The following is a 20741-nucleotide window of genomic DNA, read 5'->3' on the forward strand; positions in this document are numbered from 1 at the left end:
AGAGAGAGAGAGAGAGAGAGAGAGAGAGAGATCAGAAGGCATAAGAAAAAGTATCTGCATTTGATTGTTTACATTTGATTATTAGCAATCCGGGGAGGGTGTTAGTTTAGGGTTGTAGCCGCCTGGAGGTGAACTTTTATTGCGGTTTTGAAGGAGGATAGAGATGCCCTTTCCTTTATACCTGTTGGGAGCGCATTCCACATTGATGTGGCATAGAAAGAGAATGAGTTAAGACCTTTGTTAGTTCGGAATCTGGGTTTAACGTGGTTAGTGGAGCTCCCCATTCCATCCCCATGACTCCTCATTGGCTCAGGTGGCGCATTCTTAAAAGAGCCTCGACACTTCCTTGTTGGTGTTTCCTGGTTGTTAGTCAATTTGTCTTTCTCAGCGGGATTAAAAGTGGAAAACATCTTTTTATTTTGTGCTGACATCATGAACTTGTTTTTATTATGTCTTTTGGTCGTGCAAATGCACAGCGGGGCGCCTGGTAAGTCCTCCTTTTAAAAATAAATATATATATATAAACATTATTCATAAATCCTCTTTGTGCCTCCACTTATTCTGTGAGTTTCTAGTTATTAATTCTACTCGTTCTTATCTTATTCAAGCTTATTATTACCTTATCATTATTCGTTTGAAACATATCTATTTACAAAATCTAATCTGTCATTTATTTTTAATCCTAACATTTTTTACTTTGAGATAATAATAATACCTGGGATTTATATAGCGCTTTTCTAAGTACTCAAAGTCGCTTTACATGTTAAAAACCCATCATTCATTCACACCTGGTGGTGGTAAGCTACTTTCGTAGCCACAGCTGCCCTGGGGAAGACTGACGGAAGCGTGGCTGCCAATTTGCGCCTACGGCCCCTCCGACCACCACCTATCATTCATTCAACATTCATTCACCGGTGTGAGTGGCACCGGGGGCAAGGGTGAAGTGTCCCGCCCAAGGACACAACGGCATGGTAAGAGGCGGGGAGCGAACCTGCAACCCTCAGGTTTCTGACACGGGCGCTCTACCCACTACACCATTTATCTCTTTGAGATAACAAGAATAACGTCATTGTTTTCATCTTCATTGTTGTTCAACTTGAACAAATTCCCTCACTTTCCTGTCATCTTTAATTTAACTGTGACTGAGGAAATTCTCCTGAAATACATCAATATTATTTTTGTGTTTTATCATTTGTTTAAACTTTGAATGGGATTTATTGAACATATCATTTCCCACTAAAAAAGCTCATACAAATGATGTGAAAATAATTGATGTCTTTTCTTTTAATTAGGACAAACAAAATGCCTAAACAAATGTTTAGATATACACAAATAATTTTGAAAAATACAAACTTGTTATTAAAGGTTAAACAATTTATTTAACCTCCTGTGACATAAATGTAAAATATTTATTGAGAAATGAAAGTAGTTATTAGTCTGTGTGTTGAGGTTGTGTACAACTTTGGGCGTCTACACATTTGTACTTGACATTATTCATCCTCCATTGGAGAAAAAAAAAACGTTTATTTTCAAAATGTACAAACTGTCAACAGATGGCTTATTAAAATAAATGTTAGTAATATTATTATTGTGTTGTATTTTTCATAGACACCATGTGACTGTAGACTGTGATGTCTGGCAGTGTTTGATGTTCACTTTAAGACCCGACTGAAGACTGAATGACATCAAATATTCACACTGCAAGATTGTTGAACATGACACAAAATAATAAAAAGTTGCTCTTCTTTCAGTGATTCACACGCTGAAGTATTTCTACACTTCGTCCTCTCAAGTTCCAAACTTCCCAGAGTTTGTGATGGTTGGTTATGTTGATGAAGTCCAGGTGGTTCACTATGACAGCGAGAGCAGGAAAGCAGAAGCCAAACAGGACTGGATGAACCAAATCACAGAAGAGAATCCAAACTACTGGCAGAGAAACACAGAGAACTGTGTTGTTGCTGAGCAAGTCTACAAAGTCAACATTGAAATTCTTAAGAAGCGTTTCAACCAAACTGGAGGTTTGTTTATCTTGAACTTTCTACTATTCAAATATATTTGAAGTACTCTTTTTATACTGTAGTAAAAACACACATTACTGCACTGACACTTGTCTCTGTCCATCCCATAATATTCTACATAAAACACATTGTGTGTGTTTCACTCTGCTTTACAACACTTTGTGTCTCTCAGGTGTTCACACTTACCAGTTGATGTATGGATGTGAATGGAATGATGAGACTGATGAAGTTAAAGGTTGGCGTCAGCATGGTTATGATGGAGAAGATTTCATATCGTTGGACATGAAGACATGGACATGGACTGCAGCAAAACAACAAGCTTTCCTCTCCAAACTCAAGTGGGACCAGGACATACTTACACTAGACAACCATAAGTATTACTACACTGAGCATTGTCCTTCTTACTTGAAGAAGTATGTGAAGTATGGCAAGGAGGTCCTAATGAGAACAGGTAAAAACACACCTTGTACTTTCACCTTTTAACATGTTAGCACGCCTCCTATAGGAACATTACTGACATTACACTCTGTCTCTTTATACTTGTCTTTCTCACTTTCTCTCCATTCTCTTCTTTCTCTCCATCTTTACCTTCATTTTCTTCTTTCTCTCCATCGTTACCTTCATTCTCTTCTTTCTCTCCATCGGTACCTTCATTCTCTTCTTTCTCTCCATCTTTACCTTTATTCTCTTCTTTCTTTCCATCTTTACCTTTATTCTCTTCTTTCTTTCCATCTTTACCTTTATTCTCACCTTTTTTCCATCTTTACCTTAATTTTCTATTTTTCTCCATATTTACTTTCATTCTCACCTTCTCTCCATCTTTACCTTCATTCTTTTTTCTCAATCTTTACCTTTATTCTCTTCTTTCTTTCCATCTTTACCTTTATTCTCTTCTTTCTTTCCATCTTTACCTTTATTCTCACCTTTTCTCTATCTTTACTTTCATTCTCTTTCTCTCCATCTTTGCCTTCATTCTTTTTTTCTCAATCTTTACCTTTATTCTCTTCTTTCTTTCCATCTTTACCTTCATTCTCTTAATCTTTACTTTTATTCTCTTCTTTCTTTCCATCTTTACCTTCATTCTCTTAATCTTTACCTTCATTCTCTTTCTCTCTATCATTACCTTCATTCTTTTTTTCTCAATCTTTACCTTTATTTTCTTCTTTCTTTCCATCTTTACCTTCATTCTCTTAATCTTTACCTTTATTCTCTTCTTTCTTTCCATCTTTACATTTATTCTCTTCTTTCTTTCCATCTTTACCTTTATTCTCACCTTTTCTCTATCTTTACTTTTATTCTCACCTTCCCTCCATCTTTACCTTCATTCTCTTTCTCTCCATCTTTACCTTCATTCTTTTTTCTCAATCTTTACCTTTATTCTCTTCTTTCTTTCCATCTTTACCTTTATTCTCTTCTTTCTTTCCATCGTTACCTTTATTCTCACCTTTTCTCCATCTTTACCTTCATTCTCTTTCTCTCCATCATTACCTTCATTCTTTTTTTCTCAATCTTTACCTTTATTCTCTTCTTTCTTTCCATCTTTACCTTCATTCTCTTAATCTTTACCTTTATTCTCACCTTTTCCCCATCTTTACTTTCATTCTCACCTTCTCTCCATCTTTACCTTCATTCTCTTTATCTCCATCTTTACCTTCATTCTTTTTTTCTCAATCTTTACATTTATTCTCTTCTTTCTTTCCATCTTTACTTTCATTCACTTTTTTCTCTGATCTTTTCTTTCATTCTTTTTCTTCTCACAATCTTTACCTTCATTCTTCTTTTTTTCCATCTTTACCTCCACTCACACCTTCTCTCCATCTTTACCTTCATTCTCTCTTTTCCCCTTCATTCTTTCTTTTTTCTCTCCACTTTTACCTTCTCTCTCTCTTTTCTCTCCATCTTCATGCTCACATTCACTCCATCTTTAACTTCATTCTCTTTCTTTCCATATTTACATTTATTCTCACCTTCTCTCCATCTTCATCTCCGTTCACACCTTCCATCCATCTTCACCTCCGTTCACACCATCTTTACCTCCATTTCCAACTTCTCTCCATTTTCACTTCCGTTCACAACTTCTCTCCATCTTCACCTCCGTTCACAACTTCTCTCCATTTACCTCTGTTCACACCTCTCCATTGTATCTTCTTTTTGTCCTTTTCTTTCCATCTTCACCTCCGTTCACACCTTCTCTCCATCTTCACCTCCGTTCACACCTTCTCTCCATCTTCACCTCCGTTCTCACCTTCTCCCCACGTTGTCTTCTGTCCACACGTGACATCACTTCCTGTGCAGAGCTTCCAGAGGTGTTCCTCCTCCAGAAGACGCCGTCCTCTCCGGTCACCTGCATGGCGACAGGTTTCTACCCCGACCTAGCCGACCTGTTTTGGAGGAAAGACGGCGAGCAGATGTTGGAGGACGTGGAGCACGGAGAGCTGCTCCCCAACCACGACGGAACCTTCCAGATGTCGGTGGGGCTGAAAGTGGAGGTGACGGCCGAGGTGGAGGGCAAGTACGAATGTGTGTTCCAGCTGTCTGGCGTCAAGGAGGACTTGGTCACCAAGCTGGAGAGAAGAAGCATCCTGAGCAACGCAAGCCATGAAGGTGAGAAAGACACATTTAGTTGGAGATGTTTCCTATCACAAGTCCACCTCTCGCCATTAATGATCCGTGTCGCCATTATTGATCCGTGTCACCATGACAACGCTTGACGTCTGCATGCAAAGTAGTCATGAAGGTTTCCTCTTCATGCTTTGTCACTCCACTTGTGCTTTTTGCTCTCAACAGACCACTGGAGCGTCGCCATCGGTGCCACGGCGGCGGTCGTGGCTGTGGCGGCCCTCCTGGCGGCCATCTTCCTCGTCAGGCGACACAGACAAGGTGAGGAACACAGATTTCCTTCTTTTACTTGTCATTGTTGTTTTTCTTCTTCTTTTCTTGTTTTTCTTTTCATTCTTCACTTCCTTTTTCTTTTCATTCTTCACTTTCTTTTTCTTCTTCTTCTTCTTCCCCTTCCCCTTTTTCTTATTCTTTTTTTTCCTTTTTCTTCCTCCTCCTCCTCCTCAAAGATCCACAGAGACAGAGCACCCACTCTCACATAGAAACACAGCGTGGCGTGAGGAAAAACTCCATTTCACCTTTTGTTTCTCTGTCATTTCAGCCCAATACGATCCAGCTCGTAAGTAAAACATATTTTCTTTGAGCCGCAAGAAACAAAGCCGTGGTGAAGCATCACTCATATGAAGGTCTGATGCAGACGTTTGTGACAAGTTTAGCCTGAAAATCCCAACTTTCACAATAAAACACAGAGTTTCCATCCATCAATACGCCACACTTTATATCGAACTTTTGACATGAGTCCTCATGATGAGGATCGACCAAATGAGACATCAAGTGTGCACATTCAGGTTTGCTGACTCATCAAGAATGTATCTTAGTCAGGAAGTAGAAGATCAGCACTCTGCTTCTTGATGTTTCTAAGTCACCCCTCAAAGATCTGATGTGAGTGATGAGGCACCTTCTGGATGTTCTTCCTCCACCAGTGTGAGGTGTTTGCTTAGCGGGAGTAACCGGCTTACGGTGCGTTTGTCCCACAGCTCGCCACGGCGGGGCCGAGCTCCCCGAGAACATGCCGGCTGAAGGCTGAGTCGGACGCGGTGAGTTAGCTCACATGGACTGTTTGCACCTCCCAATGTTCTTGGGACTTTGTGTGAAGAAGATGTTCAACTTGGATTCATGTGTGTTTGTTGGGAATGTGCTGAGTCATCTTCTTCCTCCAGGATGCTTTGTGCACAGAGAGATGTCTCCATGGCTGAGGCACGTCATCACACTTGGAGATGAGATGGAGATGTGCTTTCTTCTTCATCCGACTGCTTCTCTTGCTATACCATAGATTCTTCTTTGGCTGTTGGTGGCTTGATTAGAAAAATAAGTTGGTTGCTATGAAATCATTCGGGGCTCACGTTTCATCACCTTAACATCATGACAAGGATTTCCTCTTTCTTTGAATCACCGCTGCTTGTGATCAATATCACATTGTGTCACATCTCTGTCAATAAATTCCGTTTGTTGTCCGCCACGGGCAAGACCAAAGAGCTGCCGAAGATTGTAGACCCGCACAAGACCGGAATGGACTACAAGACCATCAGCTTGACCAACTGCAGGCATAATGCCGGGTTTATTTTGTAACATGTGCTTTTATTTTGACACTGATCAAACCGGATCACGTGCACATAAAAAAAAAAATTATCTTAGCATCAGCGTTCACTAATGATGACAAAAACAAAAAGGTTGTGAAATCTTCCCAAATTGTAAAATACATAAAGACAAATTCCATCAAAGACAAAATAAAAACCATAGTAATGACTCTTTTTTTCCCCTAAATTTTTATCCTTTGCACGTTTCATGTTTTTTTGTATGTTCTTTTTTTTTTTGGTAATTATTTTGCTTCAATTTATAAAGACTGTTGGAAAATTGAAGTGAACAAATATGTTCATGTACATATTTTGAAAAACATGTTTACTTGCATTTTCTGATTGTTTGACTTTATTTGTGTCATAGTTTTGTTGAAATAAAGTTTGACAAAAAAAAGAGCCGTGATTGGTCAGCTTGTCACATCATTTCCGGGGTTTTGCACAGCCCACCTTTGCTAACGTCTTCTAAGTGAATTGACCGAATTCTGTTACAAATTCCCACTTTTTCATTTGTGTTTTATCTTTATCAATGTGTGTTTTATATACCTGCCACATGTCTTATTTGTGTACTTTCAGCCATAGCATTGTTTTCAGTATTTACTCATTATTATTGCATTTGTCTTAAAGCACAGATCAAAATGGGCAACCATGAAGCATTCGATACAATGTCAATACATCTTTCTATTCTATTCTAACCTAATTCTAGATTGTGGCAGACTACATGTAATATGTAAAATTGTCAATTGTTCTTTGAGTGCAATAAGAAAAGTGTACGCCAGGCCTTGCCTTATTTTTGGTTTGTTAGTGTTTTTCCATGTTTAATGTTGAGTTCCTGTCCTGCACACCTTTTTTGTAGTTCCACTTCCCTTTGAGTGTCCTGCAGCAGCTTTATTTTGTCTCCCTGTGTTTAGTCGTCGCTATTTAAGTCTACGGTGCACTGCAAAAACTGATATCTAAGTAAGATTAAATATCTCAAATAAGGGTGACATTTGCTTATTTTCTGTCTGATAAGATAATTCTTCTCACTAAGCAGATTTTATGTTAGAGTGTTTTACTTGTTTTAAGTGTGTTGGTCCTAAATGATCTCAGTAAGATATTACAGCTTGTTGCTGAGATTTGATGACCTATATTGAGTAAAAATTGCTTGAAACTAGAATATCAACTGTTGCAAAGCTGTGTCATCAACACTCACAAGTATAAACTACTTTTTTAAAGTAATAATTTCTTACTTCAAGCATGAAAAAAAAATCATGCGCATATCATTATGTCAAGATAATGGCACTAGCATTTACTTCATTTAAGAATATTTTTCAACATATTGGACAAAAAGGTCTCTTTTTTTTCTATCAAGAAAAGTGCACTTGTTATTAGTGAGAATATACTTATTTTAAGGTATTTTTGGGTTCATTGAGGTCAGCTAATTTGACTTGTTTTGGAAAGTCCTGACAAGCCACATTTTCTTGTTCTATTGGCAGATAATTTTGCTTAGTTCAAGTAAAATACCCCTCATTTTTGTATTTTTTTTTCTTGTTTTTGAACATTGACTTTTTGCAGTGTGCTGTGGTCTTTGTCGGGAGATTGTTAAAAGTATGTATGCTGTTGAACGCTGTTCCCTCGTCTGACGCTTCCAAGTAAGTATGTTTCCGCATAGTCTTTTTTTTCAATGCCGATAACTCCACTTTAAATGAGAAGTTTAAACCGGCAACTGCAGTGAATGGTGCGTCATGTGTTTCAGTAAAACGTAGATATATTTGTCTCTCTCAGAAAATGTAACTTTTATGGCAAACGTGCGCCCTTCTCTCTAATTGAGTCAAAAGTTAAATATCTCCCTCTCGTCACCACTAAACATGAAAAATACGAACTTTCTAACTCGCTCAAACTCGGCCATTTCTCCACCAATTTGAAATATAAGAACACCAGAACGTTCCCCAAAGCCTTCAGGCGCTGACATTGTTGTCTAGAAGTGGATATTTCGAAGCGTCTGGCCACGATCTGACTTTGCTTGACATGATGGTTTTCTAAAATCACACAGGAGATGCTTTGTCCTGAGGAAGATGGCTACCCACCAGCTGCAGCCAATGAGGGGAACTCCTTTGAAGTCACATGACAGTCCCTCCCAGCCACAACACTTCCCCATTCTCCACCAATCACCTTTCAGACACGGTACGTTCACGAACATGGGACCTCTGAAGTTAAATGTCGTTATAATACTGTAACATGTCTTTATAATATTATCCCTACGTCAAATATGAAACATTAAAGATGAAGTAAATGTGTGGTTGATGGTAGAACATTTAGAGTTGTGTTCTCAGATTTAGCAGTGGCCAGTAGCGTTATAAAAACGTCCTAAAGTAAACACGTTGCAGGGGGAACTATTTAAGTGAGACACACAACAACGCTGTCGGATCTCGAGTGTGGAATTACATAACTTGTTGTTAAAGTCGGTATACAAATAAAACGAGTAATAATGACACATTAAATAAATTATTAAAACTTTAATAAAACTAATATGTATTTAATTCAAATTATGTATTGACACATTTAAGGACTTATTTAAATATATATTTAATCGTGTCCCATTTCAGTGCATCTTCCGGCTGAAAAAATGTTGAGTGAACTTGTGCAACATCGCCCTCTGCTGGACTCCAGCATTATTTTTCAATGCCGTTAACTCCACTTTCAATGAGAAGTTTAAACCGGCAACTGCAGTGTGTCACGTGTTTCAGTAAAACGTATTGTCTTCTCTCAGAAAATGTAACTTTTATGGCAAACGTGCGTCCCATTTCGCCTTTGCTGGCCCTAAAAGCCACACAAGTCACCATTCTCTCTAATTGAGTCTAAAGTTAAATATCTCTCTCTCGTCACCACTAAACATGAAAAATTCGAACTTTGTAACTCGCTCAAACTCGGCCATTTCTCCACCAATTTGAAATCTAAGAACACCAGAACGTTCCCCAAAGCCTTCAGGCGCTGATATTGTTGTCTAGAAGTGGATATTTCGAAGCGTCTGGCCACGATCTGACTTTGCTTGACATGATGGTTTTCTAAAATCACACAGGAGATGCTTTGTCCTGAGGAAGATGGCTACCCACCAGCTGCAGCCAATGAGGTGAACTCCTTTGAAGTCACATGACAGTCCCTCCCAGCCACAACACTTCCTCATTCTCCACCAATCACCTTTCAGACACGGTACGTTCACGAACATGGGACCTCTGAAGTTAAATGTCGTTATAATACTGTAACATGTCTTTATAATATTATCCCTACGTCAAAGATGAAACGTTAAAGATGAAGTAAATGTGTGGTTGATGCTATAACATTTAGAGTTGTGTTCTCAGATTAAGCAGTGGCTAGTAGCGTTCTAATCGTTGCAGGGGGAATGATTTAAGTGAGACACACAACAGAACGCTGTCAGATCTCGAATGTGGAATGACATAACTTACTGTTGAAGTCGGTATAAAAATAACACGAGTAACTTTACAGATCTTATATTTAAAGTTAATTTTTGTAACGGATGAGAGTGCAACAGTACGATCTTTAAACAGTAACTGAACGTAGATTTTTTTTTTTAAATTTTTTGTAAACTTTGTTACCATATTTTGTGCTTACTTATTTATTTTTGATTGTGTTTAAAGTGTACACAGATTACATCATTTTACTAAAATAGGGACGTTTGTCGAAGATGGAACACATTATCCACAATTCCAACATTTATTATGGGTGTTCCAAAAAACTATTTTCTCCAATTGCGAACCCATTTCAAGAACCAATTAGATGTGTAATTGGAGGGTCCACTCAGACTGTACTTGGTACTTATTTAAGTTTATTACATTACGCTGTCATTAATTTGGAAGGAAACAATTTGTACTAGTATACCTTTCTTTTATTACTTTATGAACTATTTTTTTCATCGGGAAACAACATTTCGTACTCTTGTGTCTTTTTATTACTTTTATTTATTAATGACATTTATTTCCTTCTGTTTCTATTTTGCAGCAAATTGGATTAACCACACAATTTTCCCTTTGTGAATTAATAAAGTAGTTAAATAAGTGTTTTACCATGTTATTAAACAAACAATTAAACATAAATAAATGAATAAATATGTTATTTATATTTTGTTGTGTTGGACAAGCTGCTACTCTGACTAATGTCAGTGCCGCGTATGGAGATTGAAGTGCAACATAGGTGGTAAAAACATGTTTTTGCACTTGATAACATTGAATATGTCCACTTTTCCTTTTTTATGTGGTGTGGATTGTCATCAAATCTGCCACTTTTGGGATGTAGTCTAATAATAGGAGGCAAATAATCAGTTATTTGGGCGTGGATTGTATCCAGTTGTAGATTTATTTTTGGCATGCTGTCATAAAAAGGCAGTTTATTTTAAATGCAGGTCTATTGGCTGCCCGGTAAACTGCCTGACCCAAACAGACTCAACTTAAGTCAAGTCAAGTCAACTTTATTTATAGAGCACGTTTACAACAACTTTTAAATTGAACCAAAGTGCTGTACAGGTTAAAAAGCGTAGAGCAAAAAAACACAAAAAGAAAAAACAAACAAGGAACATAAACAATAAATGAGCCAAACAAGATAGTGCAAAAGCAATACGGCAAAAGGGGTCGAATAAAAAGTAAAAATGGCAAAATAAAAATAATAATAATAAAAGTGCGACAAATTGAAAAAAAACTAAAGCGAAGGGGGTCGGGGGTGAGGGGGGACTAGAAATAGTGGCCCAGTGGGCGGACTCAGCTCAGGTCAAAGGCCAGCAAGAAGGTCTTAAGAAGGGTTTTGAAGACCCCCAGCCTCTGGGCTGACTTAAACAACTTAAATGTGCATGACTCAATTATTAACTGGTTTACGTCAACAATAATGTAATAAATTATATTCAACAATTAACATATTAAATAGGGATCTTTATCTTCTATTTTCATCATTGACAAAGGGAATTTATAACAATGTTTTTTGCATTTAAGTCGTTTGTTAGTCAATGTTTACATTTGAATGAACAACCACACTGCATGTCCCTCGCATTAACCAGAGATTTCGCAAGTAATTACACCCACATCTATTTTTTTCCTTCTATTTCAAAGGGAGATGCTTGGATCCATTCAGTATTTTTGGGGAAAGCATTATGTCAGGTTTTCAGTGTGTTGAAAATATGCGTTTCAGTGGAAGTCATTGTGTGACCAGAATGTATGTAAGTGTATACTAAAGGAATACCACTGTCCACGCATGCGCGAAGAGCAGGTCACTTCCGAGACTTGCAATATTTTACGACGGAGCTTCTGCTACATCATCCATCCATCCATCCATTTTCTACCGCTTGTCCCTTTTTGGGGTCGCGGGCTGCTATACATCATGTTTTGTGACATTTATGTTTTGTCAATGTTTTGTATAAAAATAATATCTTACCTGGGAGTATAAAGGAACAAAAATATAAACATGAACAAGGGGTAGATTTAACAAATTTAGGGAGTTTTATCGCCACATTTTCCATCACTTTTACTTTTCTGTCGTTGCAATAAATAAATCAATCAAAGTTTATTTATAAAGCCTGTCAGAATAATTGTATCTAAGTTATCACAAAACTTTGTGTTGCCATGAGTTCCCGGCGAGAGGACAAAAGCTGTCTTTGATCCTACCAAGCAGAAGGCTTGTAAAACTCCACTGTGTACGATGAGAAGCGACATGAAGGTGTTGGTTTCTTTCTTCTATTGTAATCCACAGGAAGATTTTGTCTTGACCCGAGATCTACAAAGCGGAGAGGAAGCAGGACCTGACGCAAGCTCCAGGCATCTTTTCTTTGAACTGTTTTGTGACCAAGGGCAACGGCTGTTTACGACCCCCCTCTCCTCTTAGAAACAGCTGTTGCCATGTAATCAGGGAAAGTCCAAATAAAAGAGGAGGCGTGCAATCTTTCGTCAGAGCGTGGTGGAAGACTGTAGAAAGAGTACAGCCCAGACGTTTCTCCTCAGTGGGCTAAATTGAATTCTGTCTCTGTTTAATTCCTTGCTTCTTGTCTGTTTAATAGAAGTCATCAGTGTTTGAACCTGATATAGCCCTTAATCACAAATGACGCACAGTTTCCAAAATAAATACTGTATTCCTAAGTAACTTTTGTTTTGTTTTGTATGTAATGTTTTTTATAATATATTGTTATTCAAATAAAGATTACAAAAGAGAAAACCATGGTAACTGGGATGGCGGGCACGATCGTAACTGCCGTAAAACCATTTGACGGAAGTGACGTGGTCTTTGCGTGTTTGTGGACCGATCGTGTAGTGACAGTCACAGGCCATCGTGAATTTCGACCCACCGACCAAACAAAACTGTTTCCACATAACACTCGCCACACGCATAAGGTGCCGTGACGAACATCGGGATTTTGAACATCAAACAAATTGTAGCGTCCAGACAGTCACACGGAATCCGATGCGCTTTGAACTTTTAATCGCCAAATTTACCCCAACAATTTAATTCCTCTCCAACACTGTCATTCTTCTGTCCTCAGGCTGGTATACTTTTCGGCCACCGGGTGGCGGTAGAGACCCCATGTTTTACCTGAAGAAACCTTACTTCTGACCTTTTCACCTTATTGATCTCATCTTTACTGCAGCTTGGCTGACTTCAGTTCAGAGACGACATGAGCTCCATTTTCAAATGTTTTATTTCATAACAGATTAAAAAACAAAGGACGTTGTTATTGTGAGAATGCTGCAGAGCATTGTCCATCCATCCATCCATCTTCTTCCGCTTATCCGAGGTCGTGTCGCGGGGGCAGCAGCCTAAGCAGGGAAGCCCAGACTACCCTCTCCCCAGCCACTTCGTCCAGCTCCTCCCGGGGGATCCCGAGGCGTTCCCGGGCCAGCCGGGAGAGATAGTCTTCCCAACCTGTCCTGGGTCTTCGAACTTGTCCGAAACACCTCCCTAGGGAGGCGTTCGGGTGGCATCCTGACCAGATGCCCGAACCACCTCATCTGGCTCCTTTCGATGTGGAGGAGCAGCGGCTTTACTTTGAGCTCCCCCCGGATGACAGAGCTTCTCACCCTATCTCTAAGGGAGAGCCCCGCCACCCGGCGGAGGAAACTAATTTCGGCCGCTTGTACCCGTGATCTTGTCCTTTCGGTCATAACCCAAAGCTCATGACCATAGGTGAGGATGGGAACGTAGATCGACCGGTAAATTGAGAGCTTTGCCTTCCGGCTCAGCTCCTTCTTCACCACAACGGATCGATACAGCGTCCGTATTACTGAAGATGCCGCACCGATCCACCTGTCGATCTCACGATCCACTCTTCCCTCACTCGTGAACAAGACTCCGAGGTACTTGAACTCCTCCACTTGGGACAAGATCTGCGGACGACCCGCAGAACATTGTTGTTATTATTATTATTAATACTGCATCATTTTTTTCCACACTCAACTACTTTCACATTTCTCAACTTATTAAAACTATTCCAGGATGAAAACATTCAGTATATTCAGACAAACAATATTACACATCCCCAAACATATTACTTTATTATTGTATTAATAAAATATATGTATTATTATATTAAATAGTCCACATTTTCAAAACATTAATTGCGTCAAAGTTAAAAAAGGTTGTAAGTGTTTTTTGCCAACATTTCCTTACTTGACAGTGGCATAAAGATAACATCAGTCAATGTTTGGCTTCACCGTGTCTAATTTTACTTTCACTTTCCTTTTCTTTGATGATTTGCCCACCAAAAGCGTCTGCCTCACACTTTTCCCCACTTTCAGCACTTTGATCAATCGCATGAATGCTTTCAAGTTAGTTATAAGAGCGGTTGCCCTTCTCGATGCAACACTGTCCGGGAATCGAACCCATGCAAGGCAGAAGCGTGTCCCGTTACTCCACCAGGGACGCCTTACGCTTGGAAGACATAATGGAGGTTCAAATTCAGAAGTGAAATAAAAAGAACAAAAGTGGGGACGCACTTTCTGCCCTGTCAATCATTATTTGTATGCTTTCTTGAGAGGACTATAATACGATCACTGATTGGATGTTCAACATTTTCATTACTTTTAACTCTAAATTTCATCTTCCTTCCTCTTTCTTTCTATCCAATAAATAAGTTGGTGAACATTAGAAGAAAACAAACCTCTGATAGGGAAATTTGGCTGCAAACTTGACGCGCCGGTTGTTCTTGTCAGGTCACGTGATTTCCCAGAAAACGCTACTCAAGCATTTACCTGACATGGCCACAAGGAGCGCTCTCTATCAACGATGACGTCACAGAATGCTGACTCCTCATTGGCTCAGGTGGCGCATTCTTAAAAGAGCCTCGACACTTCCTTGTTGGTGTTTCCTGGTTGTTAGTCAGTTTGTCTTTCTCTGCGGGATTAAAAGTGGAAAACATCTTTTTATTTTGTGCTGACATCATGAACTTGTTTTTATTCTGTCTTCTGGTCGTGCAAATGCACAGCGGGGCGCCTGGTAAGTCCTCCTTTTTAAAAAAAAAATACATTTATAAACATTATTCATAAATCCTCTTTGTGCCTCCACTTATTCTGTGAGTTTCTACTTATTAATTATACTCGTTCTTATCTCATTCAAGCTTATTATTACCTTATCATGATTCGTTTGAAACATATTTATTTACAAAATATAACCTGTCATTTATTTTTAATCCTAACATTTTTTACTTTGAGATAACAAGAATAACGTCATTGTTTTCATCTTCATTGTTGTTCAACTTGAACAAATTCCCTCACTTTCCTGTCATCTTTAATTGAACTGTGACTGAGGAAATTCTCCTGAAATACATCAATATTATTTTTGTGTTTTATCATTTGTTTAAACTTTGAATGGGATTTATTGAACATATCATTTCCCACTAAAAAAGCTCATACAAATGATGCGAAAATAATTGATGTCTTTTCTTTTAATTAGGACAAACAAAATGCCTAAACAAATGTTTAAATATATAAAAATAATTTTGATAAATACAAGCTTGTTATTAAAGGTTAAATAATTTATTTAACCTCCTGTGACATAAATGTAAAATATTTATTGAGAAATGAAAGTAGTTATTAGTCTGTGTGTTGAGGTTGTGTACAACTTTGTGCGTCTACACATTTGTACTTGACATTATTCATCCTCCATTGGAGAAAAAAAATACGTTTATTTTCAAAATGTACAAACTGTCAACAGATGGCTTATTAAAATAAATGTTAGTAATATTATTATTGTGTTGTATTTTTCATAGACACCATGTGACTGTAGACTGTGATGTCTGGCAGTGTTTGATGTTCACTTTAAGACCCGACTGAAGACTGAATGACATCAAATATTCACACTGCAAGATTGTTGAACATGACACAAAATAATAAAAAGTTGCTCTTCTTTCAGTGATTCACACGCTGAAGTATTTCTACACTTCGTCCTCTCAAGTTCCAAACTTCCCAGAGTTTGTGATGGTTGGTTATGTTGATGAAGTCCAGGTGGTTCACTATGACAGCGAGAGCAGGAAAGCAGAAGCCAAACAGGACTGGATGAACCAAATCACAGAAGAGGATCCAAACTACTGGCAGAGAAGCACAGAGATCTGTGTTGCTCAGGAGCAACTCGACAAAGTCAACATTGAAATTCTTAAGAAGCGTTTCAACCAAACTGGAGGTTTGTTTATCTTGAACTTTCTACTATTCAAATATATTTGAAGTACTCTTTTTATACTGTAGTAAAAACACACATTACTGCACTGACACTTGTCTCTGTCCATCCCATAATATTCTACATAAAACACATTGTGTGTGTTTCACTCTGCTTTACAACACTTTGTGTCTCTCAGGTGTTCACATTTACCAGTGGATGTATGGATGTGAATGGAATGATGAGACTGATGAAGTTAAAGGTTGGCATCAGGAAGGTTATGATGGAGAAGATCACATATCGTTGGACATGAAGACATGGACATGGACTGCAGCAAAACAACAAGCTTTCCCCACCAAACTCAAGAGGGACCAGGACACACATCTAATAAACAACCAAAAGTATTACTACACTGAGCTATGTCCTTCTTACCTGAAGAAGTATGTGAAGTATGGCAAGGAGGTCCTAATGAGAACAGGTAAAAACACACCTTGTACTTTCACCTTTTAACATGTTAGCACGCCCCCTATAGGAACATTACTGACATTACACTCTGTCTCTTTATACTTTTCTTTGTCACTTTCTCTCCATTCTCTTCTTTCTCTCCATCTTTACCTTCATTCTCTTTTTTCTCTCCATCGTTACCTTCATTCTCTTCTTTCTCTCCATCGGTACCTTCATTCTCTTCTTTCTCTCCATCGGTACCTTCATTCTCTTCTTTCTCTCCATCTTTACCTTTATTCTCTTCTTTCTTTCCATCTTTACCTTTATTCTCTTCTTTCTTTCCATCTTTACCTTTATTCTCACCTTTTTTCCATCTTTACCTTAATTTTCTATTTTTCTCCATATTTACTTTCATTCTCACCTTCTCCATCTTTACCTTCATTCTTTTTTCTCAATCTTTACCTTTATTCTCTTCTTTCTTTCCATGTTTACCTTTATTCTCTTCTTTCCTTCCATCTTTACCTTTATTCTCACCTTTTCTCTCTTTACTTTCATTCTCTTTCTCTCCATCTTTGCCTTCATTCTTTTTTTTCTCAATCTTTACCTTTATTCTCTTAATCTTTACCTTTATTCTCTTCTTTCTTTCCATCTTTACCTTTATTCTCACCTTTTCTCCATCTTTACCTTCATTCTCTTTCTCTCTATCATTACCTTCATTCTTTTTTTCTCAATCTTTACCTTTATTTTCTTCTTTCTTTCCATCTTTACCTTCATTCTCTTAATCTTTACCTTTATTCTCTTCTGTCTTTCCATCTTTACCTTTATTCTCTTCTTTCTTTCCATCTTTACCTTTATTCTCACCTTTTCTCTATCTTTACTTTTATTCTCACCTTCCCTCCATCTTTACCTTCATTCTCTTTCTCTCCATCTTTACCTTCATTCTTTTTTTCTCAATCTTTACCTTTATTCTCTTCTTTCTTTCCATCTTTACCTTCATTCTCTTAATCTTTACCTTTATTCTCTTCTTTCTTTCCATCGTTACCTTTATTCTCACCTTTTCTCCATCTTTACCTTCATTCTCTTTCTCTCCATCATTACCTTCATTCTTTTTTTCTCAATCTTTACCTTTATTCTCTTCTTTCTTTCCATCTTTACCTTCATTCTCTTAATCTTTACCTTTATTCTCACCTTTTCCCCATCTTTACTTTCATTCTCACCTTCTCTCCATCTTTACCTTCATTCTCTTTATCTCCATCTTTACTTTCGTTCTTTTTTTCTCAATCTTTACATTTATTCTCTTCTTTCTTTCCATCTTTACTTTCATTCACTTTTTTCTCTGATCTTTTCTTTCATTCTTTATCTTCTCACAATCTTTACCTTCATTCTTCTCTTTTTCCATCTTTACCTCCACTCACACCTTCTCTCCATCTTTACCTTCATTCTCTCTTTTCCCCTTCATTCTTTCTTTTTTCTCTCCACTTTTACCTTCTCTCTCTTTTTTCTCTCCATCTTCATGCTCACATTCACTCCATCTTAAACTTCATTCTCTTTCTTTCCATATTTACATTTATTCTCACCTTCTCTCCATCTTCATCTCCGTTCACACCTTCCATCCATCTTCACCTCCGTTCACACCATCTTTACCTCCATTTCCAACTTCTCTCCATTTTCACTTCCGTTCACAACTTCTCTCCATCTTCACCTCCGTTCACAACTTCTCTCCATTTTACCTCTGTTCACACCTCTCCATTGTATCTTCTTTTTGTCCTTTTCTTTCCATCTTCACCTCCGTTCACACCTTCTCTCCATCTTCACCTCCGTTCTCACCTTCTGTCCACACGTGACATCACTTCCTGTGCAGAGCTTCCAGAGGTGTTCCTCCTCCAGAAGACGCCGTCCTCTCCGGTCACCTGCATGGCGACAGGTTTCTACCCCGACCTAGCCGACCTGTTTTGGAGGAAAGACGGCGAGCAGATGTTCGAGGACGTGGAGCACGGAGAGCTGCTCCCCAACCACGACGGAACCTTCCAGATGTCGGTGGAGCTGAAAGTGGAGGTGACGGCCGAGGTGGAGGGCAAGTACGAATGTGTGTTCCAGCTGTCTGGCGTCGAGGAGGACTTGGTCACCAAGCTGGAGAGAAGAAGCATCCTGAGCAACGCAAGCCATGAAGGTGAGAAAGACACATTTAGTTGGAGATGTTTCCTATCACAAGTCCACCTGTCGCCATTATTGATCCGTGTGGCCGTTATTGATCCATGTCGCCATTATTAATCCATGTCACCATGACAACGCTTAACGTCTGCATGCAAAGTAGTCATGAAGGTTTCCTCTTCATGCTTTGTCACTCCACTTGTGCTTTTTGCTCTCAACAGACCACTGGAGCGTCGCCATCGGTGCCACGGCGGCGGTCGTGGCTGTGGCGGCCCTCCTGGCGGCCATCTTCCTCGTCAGGCGACACAGACATGGTGAGGAACACAGATTTCCTTCTTTTACTTGTCATTATTTTTTTTCTTCTTCTTTTCTTCTTTTTCTTTTCATTCTTCACTTTCTTTTTCTTCTTTCACCCTTTCTCTTTTTCTTCTTCTTCCCCTTTTTCTTATTCTTTTTTTTCCTTTTTCTTCCTCCTCCTCCTCCTCCTCCTCAAAGATCCACAGAGACAGAGCACCCACTCTCACATAGAAACACAGCGTGGCGTGAGGAAAAACTCCATTTCACCTTTTGTTTCTCTGTCATTTCAGCCAAATACGATCCAGCTCGTAAGTAAAACATATTTTCTTTGAGCCGCAAGAAACAAAGCCGTGGTGAAGCATCACTCATATGAAGGTCTGATGCAGACGTTTGTGACAAGTTTAGCCTGAAAATCCCAACTTTCACTATAAAAGACAGAGTTTCCATCCATCAATATGCCACACTTTATATCGAACTTTTGACATGAGTCCTCATGATGAGGATCGACCAAATGAGACATCAAGTGTGCACATTCAGGTTTGCTGACTCATCAAGAATGTATCTTAGTCAGGAAGTAGAAGATCAGCACTCTGCTTCTTGATGTTTCTAAGTCACCCCTCAAAGATCTGATGTGAGTGATGAGCCACCTTCTGGATGTTCTTCCTCCACCAGTGTGAGGTGTTTGCTTAGCGGGAGTAACCGGCTCACGGTGCGTTTGTCCCACAGCTCGCCACGGCGGGGCCGAGCTCCCCGAGAACATGCCGGCTGAAGGCTGAGTGGGACGCGGTGAGTTAGCTCACATGGACTGTTTGCACCTCTAAATGTTCTTGGGACTTTGTGTGAAGAAGATGTTCAACTTGGATTCATGTGTGTTTGTTGGGAATGTGCTGAGTCATCTTCTTCCTCCAGGATGCTTTGTGCACAGAGAGATGTCTCCATGGCTGAGGCACGTCATCACACTTGGAGATGAGATGGAGATGTGCTTTCTTCTTCATCCGACTGCTTCTCTTGTTATACCATAGATTCTTCTTTGGCTGTTGGTGGCTTGATTAGAAAAATAAGTTGGTTGCTATGAAATCATTCGGGGCTCACGTTTCATCACCTTGACATCATGACAAGGATTTCCTCTTTCTTTGAATCACCGCTGCTTGTGATCAATATCACATTGTGTCACATCTCTGTCAATAAATTCCGTTTGTTGTCCGCCACGGGCAAGACCAAAGAGCTGCCGAAGATTGTAGACCCGCACAAGACCGGAATGGACTACAAGACCATCAGCTTGACCAACTGCAGGCATAATGCCGGGTTTATTTTATAAAATGTGCTTTTATTTTGACACTGATCAAACCGGATAACATGCACATAAAAAAAATATTATCTTAGCATCAGCGTTCACTAATGATGACAAAGACAAAAAGGTTGTGAAATCTTCCCCAATTGTAAAAGACATAAAGACAAATTCCATCAAAGACAAAATAAAAACCATAGTAATGACTCTTTTTTTCCCTAAATTTTTATCCTTTGCACGTTTCATGTTTTTTTGTATGTTCTATTTTTTTGGTAATTATTTTGCTTCAATTTATAAAGACTGTTGGAAAATTAAAGTGAACAAATATGTTCATGTACATATTTTGAAAAACGTGTTTACTTGCATTTTCTGATTGTTTGACTTTATTTGTGTCATAGTTTTTGTTGAAATAAAGTTTGACAAAAAAAAAGCCCTGATTGGTCAGCTTGTCACATCATTTCCGGGGTTTTGCACAGCCCACCTTTGCTAACGTCTTCTAAGTGAATTGACTGAATTCTGTTACAAATTCCCACTTTTTCATTTGTGTTTTATCTTTATTAATATGTGTTTTATATACCTGCCACATGTCTTATTTGTGTACTTTCAGCCATAGCATTGTTTTCAGTATTTACTCATGATTATTGCATTTGTCTTAAAGCACAGATCAAAATTGGCAACCATAAATCATGAAGCATTCGATACAATGTCAATACATCTTTCTATTCTATTCTA

At 38.7% G+C, this 20741-nt stretch overlaps 2 protein-coding genes across 2 annotated transcripts; both read left to right on the top strand.

Moving 5' to 3' along the window:
• The first annotated feature begins 450 nt into the window (after nt 1-450).
• Nucleotides 451-9344, top strand: LOC133662607 (major histocompatibility complex class I-related gene protein-like). Its single transcript, XM_062066721.1, has 8 exons — nt 451-487; nt 1752-2018; nt 2191-2469; nt 4314-4622; nt 4806-4898; nt 5087-5196; nt 5615-5674; nt 9270-9344. The coding sequence occupies exons 1-8, from the start codon at nt 469-471 to the stop codon at nt 9342-9344; spliced, it is 1212 nt and encodes a 403-aa protein (XP_061922705.1). The 5' UTR covers nt 451-468.
• Nucleotides 9345-14619: 5275 nt separating this feature from the next.
• On the top strand, nt 14620-19497 carry LOC133662608 (class I histocompatibility antigen, F10 alpha chain-like). The gene is made up of 6 exons (XM_062066722.1): nt 14620-14674; nt 15590-15856; nt 16029-16307; nt 18135-18443; nt 18646-18738; nt 19448-19497. The coding sequence occupies exons 1-6, from the start codon at nt 14620-14622 to the stop codon at nt 19495-19497; spliced, it is 1053 nt and encodes a 350-aa protein (XP_061922706.1).
• Nucleotides 19498-20741: the final 1244 nt, after the last annotated feature.

This window comes from Entelurus aequoreus, linkage group LG12 (assembly GCF_033978785.1).
Source record: "Entelurus aequoreus isolate RoL-2023_Sb linkage group LG12, RoL_Eaeq_v1.1, whole genome shotgun sequence".
Classification (NCBI taxonomy): Eukaryota; Metazoa; Chordata; class Actinopteri; order Syngnathiformes; family Syngnathidae; genus Entelurus; species Entelurus aequoreus.